At 50.1% G+C, this 16,270-nt stretch overlaps 1 protein-coding gene across 1 annotated transcript in view; it reads right to left on the bottom strand.

Annotated features, from left to right (window-relative positions):
• The window catches only part of SLC12A9 (solute carrier family 12 member 9), a 96,875-nt gene that overhangs the window by 59,293 nt on the left and 21,312 nt on the right, over window positions 1–16,270 (bottom strand). The window contains exons 2-7 of the mRNA XM_066620897.1: window positions 14,081–14,215; window positions 13,624–13,765; window positions 12,392–12,678; window positions 10,534–10,641; window positions 10,287–10,398; window positions 4,414–4,571 (exon numbers count right to left, since the gene is read on the bottom strand). Of these exons, the coding sequence (XP_066476994.1) occupies window positions 4,414–4,571; window positions 10,287–10,398; window positions 10,534–10,641; window positions 12,392–12,678; window positions 13,624–13,765; window positions 14,081–14,215 (942 nt within the window). The remainder of the gene's footprint in view (window positions 1–4,413; window positions 4,572–10,286; window positions 10,399–10,533; window positions 10,642–12,391; window positions 12,679–13,623; window positions 13,766–14,080; window positions 14,216–16,270) is intronic.

Below are 16,270 nucleotides of genomic sequence, written 5' to 3'. Positions count from 1 at the left end.
AGAAAGGGACAGCTGGTAAGGGTTCTTAGACAGCCCTGCACCAACACATGCATATTTAATCAATTGATTAACCAATTAACACTCATAATTAAACACCCAAGCTTTTTTAGTCAGGTGTCAGCCCAAATAAATGTAACTGAATCTCTTTGGACACATGGAATGGCTTACGTGGGACTCCTCAAGTATCCCCCTTCCTCCAGAGGGGGACTGCATCCTCTCAGCAATATCAGCAGGGCCACCAGTTGCACTACAGGGTCAGGTTCTCCTGGATCTCTGCATCCTGGTACTAACGGGACAAAAAACAGCCAAGATCTTTTGGGCTCTCCCTGACTCCGTAAGGAGTGCTGAATGGGAACAGAGGGATTATGAGTCCCCGTTGGTTCCAAGCCCAACTAACTCACACAGAAGAGAGGCCAGGTGCACTGAGGTAAGAGATGCGAGGTAAAGTACAGGTGCTGGGCTGGGAGTGGAGAGGTGAAAGGCAAGAGTCAGGCAGGAATGGAAAAAGCTGACAATTCTTTGGGTCGGTCAAAACAAGATGCTGCTGAAACAAGGAGCAGAGCCATGAACAGGCCAAAGCCTATGTGGAACCTGCCCTGGCTGCTATGCCAAGAAGAGGCACATGACTGCCCCTTGGGCTCTGGCCAATTCCTTCTCCATCGAAGGGGAGCCTCTCTTTGAAGGAGAAGGAACTGGGGATAAAGCCATTGTATCAAGCGCCCCATCTTCTGGAGAGAGCTCGGAAGTGACTGCCTTGCGGCGCAAGCTGCGCAAGGCAATCACTTCTGGATTCTCCCTGGAGGAGGCGTCACTTGTGGTTCCCCCCCCCCCATTCCTTCTCTTGTGGAAGCTCTCCCAAAGGGAGCGTCCACAGGAGAACAGATGACTTTCAGGTTTGGCTGAAAGTCACCAGTGCCCCATCCTCCGGGGAGAACCCGAAAGTGACATCATGATGTCATGTGACATTGTGCCGTCACTGCCTTGGACACTAGTGCAGTGCGTTACCCCTTCAGCTAAGAGAACCTTGGAGTCCCTGCCTACAATCTGCCCTGAAATATTGCTGGGCCTGCTTTCCTGAGAACTGGCAGAGGCAACTGCTGGAACAACCACCTCTCTGCAGAGGAGACAAAGAGGAAACAGGACAAGGCTTCATTTACTGATAGAAAAGCTTAAGCAGCACTCAAACCAGCATGTGCTCTGGACTGGCATCTCCAGCACTGCCCAGGGCAGACTCCAAGCGCCTCCAAGAGGCCTCTGCTCGGGATAGAGCCCTGCAAGAGCATGTGCCTGCCAAGCAAGGGCCAAGGCAACCTGGAAGCTCCCAGCAGACGCCGCACAGCCCAGGCAGCCGGCCAGCAAGACAAAGGACTTCAAAAGGACAGCCAAGTGCTGGAATAGGGAAGCCACCAGAGAGCCAAGCAACAAAAGGGGAAGAGGGCAAGGAGGATGGAGGAGACAATTCAGAGTGCTACTTGAAGCTTTTCACCAAGAGTGCTTAATTTAGAACCATTACACCCAAGAGCCGGATCACAAGCTGCTTTAGAAAGAGCCTCAAGTTTCCAGAAGCAGTTTAGAGTGCGATGACTGGCAGGGTGGGGAAGACTGCCAATTAAGAAACAGAAGTCCAAAGAAGTGAACTGCACAATACCCCAGACCTGGGCCTCCAAACCAGGGTCTGCAGGCCAGATCTGGTGCCACAAGAAAAGCCTCTCGGGCAGCCTCCTGCCTTCACTCCTGACATCTGCAGAAACCTGCGCCTGGAAGCCACTTCCATGGGAAAATCAGGCTGCAGAGCCAATTGGCAGCGGAAGTAGCTGCCCAGTGCAAGTTTCTGCAGAGATCAGCAGCAAAGATAGTAGGCAACCGTGTGGAACGGTAAGGCTACACCACCACCGTGCTGCACCAGAGCGGCTTTTCTTGCTGCACTGTGAGCTGGAGTTTGGAGGCTCCTGCCCTGGAAAAGTGATTTTCAACCACCGTTCCACAGCACGTTGGTGCGCTGCAAATGCTGGCCAGCGCTGGGTGGGTGCCTGTCCTCCGCTGCTTGGCAGTGCACGGACCGCTGAGCATGGTAAGCGGGGGCAGGGAGGAGGCATTCCAGGGAGGGGGGAGGATGGAGAGAGGGCAGGGAGGAGACATGACAGGGAGGCAGGAGGTGGGGAGGGGTGGGAGGCGTGCTGGGGGAGGAAGGAAGGCGGGTCCAGTGGAGCTCTGCTCCACTGGGTCCAAGGTATTCGTGTGGGCCTCGGCGCCCTACACAAACGACTTTACTTTGCTGCTGGCCTTTTGGTTGGCGGTAACGCGTGTAGCCCCATTGCTGGGCTGCTTCCCTTACCCAGGAGAAGGGGACAAAAGTCCCCTTCTCCTGAGGTGCCACCCAGAGTAGCCTGGGGTGCACAAGATGCGGCAGCAGCCATTTTCTGTGCTGCAGAAGTTGGGCACGCCAGGCAGCTCCGGACTGGGCTGCCAGGGAGTAAAGATGCGACTCACCGAACTAAGTTCAAGAACAGAAGGTGGGGAGGAGGTAAGTTATGAAGGTCCCAGTTCATGGCTGAACACAGTCACGTTCTGGCAACTCCTGCGACGCCGCTGGAACCAACCGTATTGGCTTCTGCCTTTCCACTGGACCATTCCAGCGACGTGGAGAGGGGGGATTTGCTGCATGGGTAACAGCCTATCCTCCATACCTTCTTTACCCAGGCTTCGCGCACTGGAGAGGACACTCCAACTTCGCCGTACGGCGTCGGCACAACACGGGAAGCAGCAGTTTACCGGTTATAAGTCTTTGCTCGATTGGCGTAAGGCCCATAGCCAGGGAGACAGACCAGGGACAGACTGCACTTGTTCCCGGTGTGGAAGGGATTGTCACTCCCGGATTGGCCTTTTCAGCCACACTAGACGCTGTGCCAGAATCACCTTTCAGAGCGCGATACCATAGTCTTTCGAGACTGAAGGTTGCCAATACAAGTGCAACATCATTTGGTTTGCAGAGCTCCTGTTTTAAATCCTGATATTTCCAGGATTTACGTAGTAGGGCTGGTCTGAGAAAGACACCAGCCTGTTTGAAATCTTGGGGACGTGCCTGATGCTCAGAGCAAACAGCACTAAGCTATATAGAGAAAGATCCAACTGTCGTGCGTTCATTTGTCCTAAGAATGTGAAACTAATCAGACCTAAAAGGTACTAGGGACATTCCAAAAATTCAAATTCATCACCAAGGGAACCCAAATCTCTTTCCCACCCAGACTAAGATATGCAGATTAAAATGGAGTCATTTATTCACTTTATGTAATTTATTCTGCTCTCAAGATTCAAGTCACACTAGAGATTTATTGTAAAATCAATGAATGAAATAACAGCTTACGAGGTCCAAGAGAACCCTGCTTCGTTTTTATGCCAACCTATTACCATACAATACACAGAGAAACTGTTGCTTATATATTTTTGGCAACCAGGAGTTTGTATGCCAAATACTGGAAAGATGAAGACATACCATCAGTTAAAGGCAAGGATGAGAAAACTATAGGACTGCTCCCAACCCCAAATGTAATGAGTTTTGTACATAGAAAAGGCAGATAGCAAGAATGGGACACCGTCCCCCAAATGGCAAGCTTTTATTGTCAAAGAAATTGGATGCAGATTTGTTTAAAATAAATATTTGTTGCATGCTAGATATTTTAAAGGAAAAATAGTCACCTTGATTTATTTTGTATAATTTATTTTGCTTTCAAGATTCAAGTTCTCATAGAACTTGGGAATTTAATTATATGCACAAATGTGCAAGCTAAGAGCTGACTAGCATCAAAAAAGAATGAAGCAAGGGTGTGATGAGACCCAAGAGACAGTGGAACACAGGAAGCACAGCCTTTGCTGCCCAACAGTAGCCAAAATATCAGAAAAATACTTCCAGCATATTTAACAATAAGACTACTTGACATTTGGAGAATGCAAAAGGTGACACATATCACACTCTCTGTAACCCTTACAACATCCCTGTAAGTAGAACAGTATCATCTCTATGGTGCGTGACAGGGAGGTTCTACTAACTCCTAGCTTCAACATGTTCTCTGCGAACATGAGGACTAGAATCCTGACTTTAAAAAAAATGAACTTCCAGGGTCTCATGATTCCATACTCTGCATGAATTACCCAATTGCCCTCTTCTGAGAAATTCTGACACGGCAGACGCCCTCCCTCCCACAATTGGTAGGAACAGGGTCACATTGGAGACATTCAGTGAGGAGGGGTCTTAAAGGAGCACACTTCTCACCTGGCTATAAGTGGTTCATACCCCCCTGGAGAAGTTGAACCCCCAGTGCACATTGCTCGGGCACACCTCAATATTGAGGCTCATGGTGGAGGTGCAAGAAGCAGGCTCAGACTAATTTTTTTTTTGAGGGGGGGATCACTCACCAAAGAGATCATCCTTGGCCAAAGCATAAAGAATCCGGGACGCGCCAATCAGGTTGCTCATCGCAGCTGACAGAGTGGAGGAGTAGATGCCAACCGTGACAAAGGGGGACCAGATGTTGATGTCCTTCAGGAAGCCATAGTTCCGCTGGAGGAGGAGTCTGAGAAAGAACCAGAGGATGAAGAACCAGCTGGGGGTGGGCGGCAGAGGGGACTGGGCCCCCACAAAGCCATTTGTATTTTACGAACACAAAACATGCAAGCCCAAATCGGACAATCTGGACATCATCTAGTTTGGTCCACAAACAGCCCTTGGGGGTAGGAAGACAGCAGACCAGTTCTTACCATGAGTAAGACTTTGGGGTGGTGGCAAGAGAGGAAGTTTCATCACTGCCAGAGGCACAGAACACACCCCAGGATAGGGCTCCACCCAAACGGAGAGAAGGGAGAAACCACTGACCAAAGAAACACCACTTCTGGTTGCAACGTAATAGACTCCAAGCAGTAGTGTACTTACGGGGTGGTGGCACTGTAAGTAATGCAGGTGCTGCAATGAGCCGTGTAAGTGCCCCCCCCCACTAGCTGTCTGAGCCATTCTGGGCAGTCCACCCCACCCTCCTTGGGCTAGTCATCCTAGGATCCTTGGCCCCCACGCCCTCCATTAGTGCCCTCAAAAGTAGGCTGTGCTGTTCTCAGCCCATGATGGAGCCACACTCCACACCGCTCAGTCTCAGGGAGAAAGCTGCTGCTTCTAGTCATATCCCAGGGAACAGCCATTACCCAGCTAAGGCCATCACCCAGAATTCCCTCCTGGAGCCAGGCCAGCCAAGGGTCAGCAAAGACCTGAACACTGGGTCTCTTTTGAGGGCGGTCTGATCACAAAAAGAGCTGCCTGTTGCTTTTCAATCATTGGGGGGGGGGAAGGTGGAGGGCTTTAAAGAAATGCACAATCCCCACTCCTCAACTCCCCTAAGCCTACTCGTGTTCCCCCTCAGACTTCTAAAACCAACAGCCAGGGGGCATCCCTAAGGTAAGAGGACCAGGTCTGGCACCATGCAATTTGACCACACTGACTGTCTGTCCATGTTCTCCTGAGCAATCAGCCTCACCATCAGACACCAGAGACCAGTTGAGCCATAGGTGAACTGGTACAAGCAGATCATCCTGGCTATGAAAAGTGCCACCTATGGATGAAACTGCTGTTGCCGCTAGAGACTCTGGTGCTTAGATAGCCAACTGCCCTGCAAATTCTCTAAGGCCATGCAGAGGTTCCCCCGGACTTATTTGAGCAGTTGCAGTTTTGCTTGCTCTCCTTTTGGCAGAGGGGCAGAGGTGACATCATCCTGTCCTCCCCTCCTGATGGGCCTTTATCCAAGCTGCCAAAGGGCAGGGCCACTAAACAACACATCCATTGCAGGATCTACACTAAACAAACCACAGATCAGTTCAAAGTCACTGGCCCAGTTTTATGAAGGAGCAGCTGATGCAAGGACCGATTGGCCAAAATTCAATAAAGGAAATAAAAGGAGAAGGATACGGAACTTTCACTAACACATTAAACCATACAAATGGCTGGGCCTTAATTGGATTTTAACAAGAAGCAGCAAGCAGGTGGGAGATAAATTAGCACGGACTATCAATGCCAGTGTCTTTTGGCAATTAATACCTAATTACCCCCCAAATTGATCACCTTACTAATAAGTGCAGCAGAGCAGATGGGTGCACACAGGCCTGATGGAGGGGGCCAATCTGCAGAACACTCCCCCCCCCCCGACTCAGGTAACTTGCACAGCTTCCAGACAGTAGAGAATGCATCCAGCGTGGCTCTTGCTCCAGGATCAGGTGTCGGCAACGGGCATGTTGTGGGTCCTTCAGACCACACTGTCCCTTGTGGCATGGAGACGAAGTGCAAAGCAGCACAGGCTCCAGAATCTGCACAGGTGCCTTCGAAAGGTTCTGGGGGGGGGGGATGTTTAGTACTCCTTTACTTTGCCTGGAGGCAGACAATCTGCTAAGTGGACACTTTCCCATTACTCACTTCGCTGTGGACCTCCTCTCTCCCAAAGACTGTCACCACCTTCTCCCCCCTCGTGCTTGGTCATGATAATTTAAGATCAGTGGAAAAGATCCTGTAGTCTCTGAGCCAAGTTTAAGACCGCATCAAGATAGGAACATCCTTGCTGAACCTTATCAAAAGCCAGCCACACCTGGCTCCAGCTGTCTGTTTAGACCAGTGACCAGCCAGGTGCCTCTGGGAACTCACAAGAAAAGTATGAGGACAATGGCCCCCCTTTGCTGCTTATTGCCAGCACCAGGTATTCAAAAGATATACTGCCTATGTACATGGCAGCTTCATTTTAACTACTATGACCAAGAACAGCCATTCCCAATAGATAAATTAAATAAGCATTTCTAAATAGCATTTATAGAGATCCACAGAGGCTTCAAAGTACTTCGAAAATATCTCAAGAATCCTTTCAACTCTGTACAGTACATAAAGTATTCAAATTCTCATATTGCTGATTCTGGAGGGAGGGAGGCTGAGAGATGGTAGCAGGCAGCTGAACTGCCCCGATTCATGGTTCCGCTTCTCAACTGTTCCACCACAGTGCACCTGCTTCCTGGATGGGTCACAGAGTACATCCCTACAGAAGCCCTTTTATCACCACCAACCCACAGACACAGCAAGGTCTCCCCTCACCTGGGCCTCTGGCTAGACTATAGAGAGCTTCATTTTCCAGATTCTGACTCCGCATTTTGAACAGCACAGAGCTGGTAAACAATACCAGATCTCCCCCTCCACCCCAGCCCTGCTGACAAGGAATGGGCAAGGTAGAACATACAGCATTTACTAAGGTAATCTACTAAGGCAATCTAAGACAAGAACAGCTACCCGATTTTCATTTACTTGTTTTTCCAATCGGCTCATGTTGATTTGATATTTGTGGGGGGTGCGACAGTGCAAGCTATTAAACATTTCAGAGCGGAGGGGAGGGTTGAATGGAGGGGAGGGGGGCAGCTGCATGTCAGACACAGAGCTTGCAAGCTGCCCTGTCCCCTGTCATTATGAGCAATGGCCGTGCATTAAGGTATTAGAACATGACAGCCATAATTCTAACCAATTCCTGCCGGCTGCCCCAGCACGGCTGCGATTTATGGCAGCACTTTCCAGAGCAGAAAATTAACAAGCCATGGTACCCAGGAACAAGACACAGGCAGGCTCTCTCTCTCTCTCTCTCTCTCTCTCACACACACACACACACACACACACACACACACACACACACTTACCCACCCCATGCCCAGAATCTCCTTAGGTAGAAGCAGGAACGGTTCCCCACCCCTGGGTACCTCCACCTGAGATTTTGGTCCAATGCCATTAGGTACCCAGGGTGTGCAGCATGGAGGGAGGGAGCTGCTGTGCACATGATCCACAAGTTTGGGGAAGAGCAGGAGGAAAGCAAAAGAGTGTGCAAGCTGCCAGTGAAAGAACCCTGGTTCAAATCTTGCCATACCCATGGACTCAAGAGCTGGTCTTCACTAAGCAACGTGCACTCCCCACCTAAACCCCTCCCAAATTGCAAGAGCAGCTCTGCTGAATCAGCCCCAAGATTCACCTAATCCAGCACCCTCTTTTCCACAGTGACCCACCAGCTGCCCTTGAAAACCTGCAAGCAGAAAAGAAAGACACACCACCTCCCCACAACTGCTCCCCTGAAACCTGGAGATAATGCACTGCCACCTGGACTAGTAGCCAATGACATTAAATTTGTCCACTCCCCTTTGTCAACCTTTGTCAACCAAGTGAGAAGCCATCACACATCCCAAAACCATGATTTCCAGAGACTTGCTCTGCATTGTGTGAAGTAGTCCATCCTTTTGCCCAGTCTGAATTCCCCACCATTCGGTTTCATCAGATGACCCTCTCTGTTCCCCTGGTTCCAGCAGCTGCAGTATGAGCGAACAGGTTGTTAAAAGTTGGAGCAGCACAGTGGCAGGGGAGAGGGTCAGGGACAGTTCAGATCTTGCTTTTGCCATGTAGTTAGAAGAGGTCTAAGCGAGCTGCTTTCTCCCTCTCTGTCTCAGATCCCCACCCATCTGTGAGTTGGGGATAGCAATGCAGTGCTACTTTACAGGTTTGTTGTGCTGGTATCAAGGTAACACATGGTGTGTCTAAATCCTCTGAAATATTCAGAAACTTTCACAGGAGGAGCAGAAGATGTCACATAGACAAGTGCCAATGCAAAGTGCATCCAGATATTTTGCAAGCTGCAAACGCTATAAGAAAAACAAATCACACCCAATTCTGCCATCAGATTGTGCAAACCAGCACAATTTTGGTGGGCCACTATGAGACTGGTGGGCCGCTGAGAGATACAGGAAGCTGGACTAGATGGGCCTATGGCCTGATTCAGTGGGGCTGGATCTTATGGCACATCTTATGGCCTTATGTTCTTATGGCACATTGTTTTCTACAGAACACTGAGCATGCAGAGAACAATAGAATTGTGGGCAACTGCTGAGGGAAGAGGGACTGAGAAAGTGCTGCTGGAAGTGCCCAGTGATTCCTGAACTTCTGCAGCCATCAGGTGTTCTGGCCTGTCAGTTCTAATTTTAGGCTCCTTCAACAGGCACCTGACCTTGACCACCTGCCTGGAATATATCTTGAAGCTGGTTGCAGGTGCAGGTCAATGCAATCTTAGCCACACTTAACACTCTCACATAACACCAGAACCAGGGGACATCCACTAAAATTGAGTGTTGGGAGGGTTAGGACAGACAAAAGAAAATATTTCTTTACTCAGCGTGTGGTCGGTCTGTGGAACTCCTTGCCACAGGATGTGGTGATGGCATCTGGCCTAGATGCCTTTAAAAGGGGATTGGACAAGTTTCTGGAGGAAAAATCCATTATGGGTTACAAGCCATGATGTGCATGTGCAACCTCCTGATTTTAGAAATGCACTATGTCAGAAGGCCACATGCAAGGGAGGGCACCAGGATGAGGTCTCTTGTTATCTGGTGTGCTCCCTGGGGCATTTGTTGGGCTGCTGTGAGATACAGGAAGCTGGACTAGATGAGCCTATGGCCTGATCCAGTGGGGCTGTTCTTATGTTCTCTTCCAGGTGGGTGTTGAAATGGGTCTATCAGTCCCAGTTCAAAGCATGTTCAGGCATTCAAAGGTGCGCATCACACGTTTGCCTAACTCTCTAGTCCTTTGTACTCCAAATTGATTTCTCAGCTGCTTTTGTGACGGCTGCAAATGCCCAGAGCTATTCCGGTTTCTGGGGCCAGCTATTCCCCAGCTATTCTGGGGCATTTGGTGGGGCCGCTGTGAGATACAGGAAGCTGGACTAGATGGGCCTATGGCCTGATCCAGTGGGGCTGTTCTTATGTACAGTTTTACACATTGTAACTGTGATGCACCTGAGCAGCTTCTGAGGAAAAGGCAGGACAGACATGTCTTGCTAAATAAATATGGCCAGGGAGGAACAGACACATCTGGAGAACCCCCGTCTTCTGCCGCAGTCCGAAGTGGTGAAGAGCTTTACCACCCAGTTCTTCTGCCTGTATAAATGGGCCTGCACCTCCAGGCCTGTACCTGGACTGCAAGATGAGGAAGAGGTGGCATTAAGGCACTGGGGCTGACTTGACACTCCGGGCTTAGTTCAGTCAGGGATACCTTGGTCTCAAGCAATTTGCCTCTGTTTTAGTCAGTAAAATGAGAATGATGCAATCTGCCTCTATACAGGGGTGCTGAAACAAACAATGTTAGCTTTCCTGAAGCTCAGCGCAAGGCAGATATACTATACATTATGTTTTCATCTGAAGAAAGAAGCAGGGCAGGAGTGCCCCCTGGTGGCCAGTCCAGCACGTACCTGTCACAGGTGCAGCTCAGCAGAACAGCCAACAAGTTGTACACAAGGTAGGTGAAAATCACAGCTGCAATGGTGCCCCGGGGAATAGAGTAACTGGGCTGCTTCAGGTCCCCTGAGGAACAGCAGGAGACAACAGTCACCAGGAGCATTCTGGTCCAAAAGGGAGCTCTGCCTCTTGGCCCAGACCACTTCTCTTGGAGAATATAATCACCCTGCTTCCTTCCCAGCCCTTCACAGCCACACTCACCAGACATGTTGGAGCCTGCCATGATCCCGGTACAGCCGTTGAACATGACAGCAAAGACAGTGCTGAAGCTCATCAGGCGGCCTGTCGTGTAATCCAAACTGTAGGCGGCTGTAGAAAGGAGAAGGGTGAGGGCTGCAGCCTTGTTCTCTCCCGGGAAAGACATACAGAGAGGGACTGTCATTAACTGCTGCAGAGACCAGATGCAAGAAGGGGAGGGGGCTCCTGCACTTCTAATAGGTTTGCAGAAGAGGAGGGAATTTCCACAGGGGGAGCTCAGCTGAGAGCACAGCAAGAAGAACTTCGTCCACTAAAATGCCCTCCTCTTCGGCACAACTACTGAAGATCTAAGGAGCTCGGCCTTCTGCAGTACCTAATCACCCCTAGGAGCTCCACCCCAGCAGTGCAGCGTTCTCCAAAATCCAAAATGTGAAAGAGACAAAGAGAGACGCTGGGCTCGTGATTCCTGGCAGCAGCACCTTCTGACCTACTGATCCCGACTCCTAAACCCCAGAGTACACAGCTCTTAATGCCAGAGACACACAGTTAATATAAGGGAAACTCAGAACACACTCATCTTTCACTACCACCTCCTGCATTTCACCAGAGCCTCAGTATCAAAAACTGGTTTGAAAGCTGAGCTCTTCTCTGTTATTCTTGAAGGTGTTCACCACAGGTCAGGATCTGTAGATGAGCACAGTCTCTGTTTTGCAAGTACCAGATGAAGACATCATCCAACACTTCTGAATGATAGCGCAGCCTAATAGTCAGAGACTAGGACCAGTGCTTGAACCACAGGTATAGCAGAGAGGGCTGGTCCCCTTGTCTACTGCTTTCAGAAGGGTACGGCAAGCCAGTGGATGGAACTCAAAGATTTCATTAAAGGCATTCCACCACCACCACCACCACCACCACTCAAGTACTGTCTAGGACTGGGGAAAGAGGCATCAAAACCCCATTCAGCCATGGAGTTCACTGAATGACTGTGAGCTGGTCACTCTCTCCCCGCCTCACCCACCTCTTAGGGCTGTTGTAAGGTTAATGTTGGGAGGAAGGAGAAAGAGAGAAACACCACCATGAGTTTCTTGGAGGGAGGTTAAAAAAATAAATCAAGCTCCATTGTTTTAACTGAGTTTTCAGAATATATCTGTTTGTCAGCCACCTTGGATAAGTGGCTAAGTGGGGGGAAAAGTGGAATCAAAATGTATTTACTAAACTGCCCCATAGGTCTGAGGACTCCCAGTGCTCCTCCCACCGTCTCTGAACTTCCTCTCTTTCCCCCATCCTCTGCTGGTAGGGTACCCTACCAGATCATTCCCCCAGCCCCCTCTTCCTCTCCTCCCCATTGGCTAGAGCTTGTCACAGGCATGGGCTTCTGGTTTCAGAGCAACGAGGCCTCCCATGAACACAGCATCCCAGTTCATTTTCATCGGCCCCCAGATCTAACAACCAGCCCCAGTGCTACGAAGAGAATGCTCCTTATTGGGGGTTGGGGAAAGAGAAGACAATAGATGGAAAGGAAAGGAAGGCGGTGACACCAGGCCGAGGCCAAGGGGCACTATTCTTACTGCTGTCAAATCCTTCCTCAAAATGCACTTTTTCCCATAAAGCCTTTGGCATAACCTCCCATCCTCCAAATCCCACTGTAACTCAGCCTAAGTACATGTAACTGGCAGGTCCTTCTGCCTGCCCTGGTTTGCTTCTATTTCCTACCCATCTCATGCTCCTCACTTCCACTCATCTCCCCAGTACTGCATCTCAAACTGTAAGCTCCTCAGGGCAGGGACCTGGCCTCATACAGCACCGTGCACACAGATGCTGCTATGCAAAGCGCAGCCATTGGGAAGACATCGCAACTCACATGGGAGGTTGGCCAGGAGGGTGTGGAGCCTGAAGCCGGTGAAGGAGGCGTTGGCGACGGGGAAGTCCGTGCTGTTGCCGTTGTGGTTCCCAGGCAAGTGGATCGTCTTGGGGTTCACTATGAAGAAACTGAGGTAGACGGTGCCCAGCACCACCATGACGATGACGAAGATGAGGAAGGTGGCCTTGGCGTAGATGCCAGCACCCACGAGGCAAACAAACAGGCAGAGGAGGAGGACCACCGTGCCGTACAACAGGTCGAACCAATAATTGCTGGGTAGGCCACCCCTCCCAGCCCCTGCCACAAAAATCAATTGTCGCATTATATTTCCTCAACACACAAACACACGCTCCCCAAACACCTTATGCCAGGTGGTTCTCAAACCACAATGCCATCTCTCCCAAGTACCCACAACCCACACCGCAGATTTTTTGAAAATATAAACTACCAAATCTGACTACCAAAACCGATCACTTTCCAGCAGCCAGTTCAGCTCATGAGCTGAGCTCCCCAAGAAAGCAGCATGCTTTGCGCTTCATGTCAAAGGGCAGGGGAGGGACACAACCAAACTCAACCCGAGTCCGTCCACAGCTTTGGGGCTGCCACCTCAAAGGCCCTGCTGTTTCCTACAGATCTCCTGCCCAACCCCAATGTTGGAAGTGTTAGCAGGGCCTTAGCCGGGGGGGGGGGGGGCGTTAGACATTATGCAAACTATGCAGGATTCAGGAACAGTCTCTCAAACAAAAAATATACAGTGAATAAGATCTGGAAGAGCAAAGTGGGGAGGGTTTCTAGTTTAAAGGGGGGAAAAAACACTTGTGTAGTCCTCAATGGATGCTCCAAGGGCAGCAATGCGGGGAAGGGGAGGGATGTCACTTCCAGGAACCTGACTTCTAGCAATGCCCACCCCACCTCTAAGAAGGCTAAAAGCATCTTTATGCAGAAAGGCAGAATATTAATCAAGAACAAATTGTGCACTTTGAGAACTGCCACTGCAGTTGGTAGTAAGGACTCCACTCCTCACTGAGCAGTCTTACAACCACCCCCGAGTCTAACCTTTGGAACGCCATCCACAGAAGAAAGAAATGCAAGGTTTCCTTCAGTCGCAGGTGGCAACTTCCTTGTGCCCTCTTCAAATTTCTTTAAAAGCCTGCCCAGCTCCAGCCTCCTCAAGAGCTCAGGCGGGGGAGGGCAAATGAGGCACAGGCTCCCCAGAGAACTCCCTTCAGCACTCACCTACTGGGGTTCCAAAGTCATCGACAATGGCCTCCACCAGCCCCAGGACGTAGAGCGCACTGCCGCAAACGTTGGCCAAGAAGAACAGGATTCCAATGCTGCCCCCGAACTCAGGCCCCAGAGCCCGGCTGATCATGTCTGTGCCAGGCACGTCAAGGAATAGGAGAGGGAGAGCAGGGCAAGGAGGATGGGGGGGGGACCATGAAGAAGCGTGTCCGGAAGTCCCCATGGTGTCCCACTTGGAGGGCAAGTAACAGTGGCAGAGCTTTGTCACACCAAGTGGCTGGGAGGGGCAAGAAAAGTAGGAATTAAAAGCAGGCAGGCAGAAGGGGAAAGAAAGGCCGTCGCTTTACTCTGCTTTAGGAAGGGCTCCGAGATGTTCTGACCCTTTCTGGACCGGCTGATCGAGATGGACTCCAGCAAAGCTCTCCCTTGTTCGCACGCGAAGGATACAGTAGGCACCACCAGCATCCAAGGCCCCATTGGTGGAGATTGCGCACACAGACAGAACCGTCATGCCAATGATGAAGTAGGCCACAAGGAACATGGCCAGTGACTGGTACAGGCCCGCCTGGCCCACCACAAAACCTGCCAGCAATGGGAAAAAGAGAGAGGGGGTCAAACAAAGGACAGCCATCATCACAACCTTCCTGCTTCCAGAAGCTCAGTCATGCTGGCCACCCCTGCTATGAAGGTGCGGGGATGGAGCCTGTTGCCCAGAGAAGATCCCAGCTTCAGATGGTGGTAACTCCAGGTATGGAAGAAGGAAAGGGCAACGACGACAACCCTACAGTTGTCTATGTTGCCAACACCAGTGAAATCCACTATTCAGCCAAACTCAGAAGGAACATGGGCAAGCTGGAGAGGGCCCCAAAGCTAGAAAGCAATTGGGAAATGGAGCGGAAACCTCTGTAGCTCAGGGAAGGAAGGAAGGAAGGAAGGAAGGAAGGAAGGAAGGAAGGACAACTAAGGAGACTCTATAGTAGTTCATAAAATGTCTAATACACCCTTCATTCTGCAAGGCAGTGGATTCTACGTACTAATCTCTTTTCCCCCAATCTAAAGGCAGCTCAACTCTTCCAAACAAAAGTGATTATTTTCACATGCCAATACATGCCTGCCCAGGGCCATCTCTCCCTCCCCAAACTCAGCCATCCAAAGGTCTCCTACTTTATGCCACCCTTTCTCTTCTCTACCCCTTATGCTGGAAATGCCCCCCAGAACATACATACATATATTTATTTATTTACTGAATTTCTACCCCATCTTTCTCGCCAAAGAGACCCAATGTCAAGAAATACAAGAACATAAAATCACAGTTAAAAAACACAAATGACACACTAAAACCCTTCAAAATTAAGAACATCTTAAAGAACAGCAATAAATCATTAATACAATAAGAGCAGCAGCAGCAGCAGCAATCTTATAAAATCTCCAAGCCTGTAAAAACATCTTACTCCCTTCAAATTTCTTCCTACAACTCACCTTTTCCAAGAAGGCTTTGAAACAACCCCTGGCCTGAAACTGACTCTCTTTTGTTAAATGCAATCGAACAGGGAAGGCAACCCTGGACAGGACAGGGACATGCAAGGAGGTTCAGCCTTCCCCTCCCCACACAGGCTTTCCGCTAAAAATTGCCCCCCCCTTTCAGTTTTCAAAAAACCACCACTTTGGGAACAAGGCAGTTTTCAGTTTTAAACCCACATGGGGGGAGAAGAGTAAAATTTCTCCTCCCTGCACATCTTGAGCCCAGCTGGTGTTGTCCTCTCCACCACTGTCTATTTTTAACAACAAAAAAAGGTGATTGTGGCTGGCTTAGATGGCATGTAGTTTGATTCTCAAGTAGCAATTGCGTCTGCTTCATGCTTGCCCTCCCAGTGGTGTACCTAGAGGGGGTGAATGCAAAGCATTACATTTTGCAGGGAACCTCACCACGGCGCAGAAGCAACCCTTCCTCTTCCCCTTCGGAGCCATTTCAGGTAGCGGGAGCAAAATGGAGGTATGCTGAGGAGGAGGGGCTGCTTGCATGCATGCCGCGGTGAGGTTCCCTGCAAAACATGGTACTTTGCACCCCCTCTAGGTACGCTGCTGTGCCCTCTTCTTCCTCTACCTCTCATTCCCATAGCCTCCCGCATCAAATTTCAGACTGGAAACACCTCAGGGCAAGGGCCTGTTCTCTCATACTTCCTGAAGTGCTGTGCCTTGCCCATTCTTGGCAAGAGGATCCCAATCATCTCTAGCATTATTCTGATAACAACAACTCTGCAGCAAACTGTGGTTTGGACATGGGCTCATAGGAGCACTCATCTCTGCACGTGAGAGACACAGACACGCGTGATCCTGGCTTGAGCCCTTAATATGATCAACTTTCCAGTGCTTCACAATCAATGGCTCTGCACAAGCAGTTCAGAAAAAAAGCTCCTCCACAGAGTTCCAGGAGCGAGAAGCAAGACACAGAGCAGGAAGGGGCAGTGCTTGGCCAGGCGCCAGCAACAGAAAGCTCTTCTGTCAATTTCTTGTAACCAGGGAAGGAAGCAATCAAGATTGACTGGCATTTTCCTACTCCCTAGCTCCCCTGCTTATCCATTCCCTCCACTGTGACACCCCCTCCAGGCTATTCTTCCCCCTGGGCCCTGGGCCAGA

The sequence above is a fragment of the Tiliqua scincoides genome, chromosome 3, assembly GCF_035046505.1.
Source record: "Tiliqua scincoides isolate rTilSci1 chromosome 3, rTilSci1.hap2, whole genome shotgun sequence".
NCBI classification, from domain to species: domain Eukaryota; kingdom Metazoa; phylum Chordata; class Lepidosauria; order Squamata; family Scincidae; genus Tiliqua; species Tiliqua scincoides.
The sequence above is the reverse complement of the archived record's forward strand: the minus strand, read 5'-3'. Positions and strand labels throughout refer to the sequence as shown.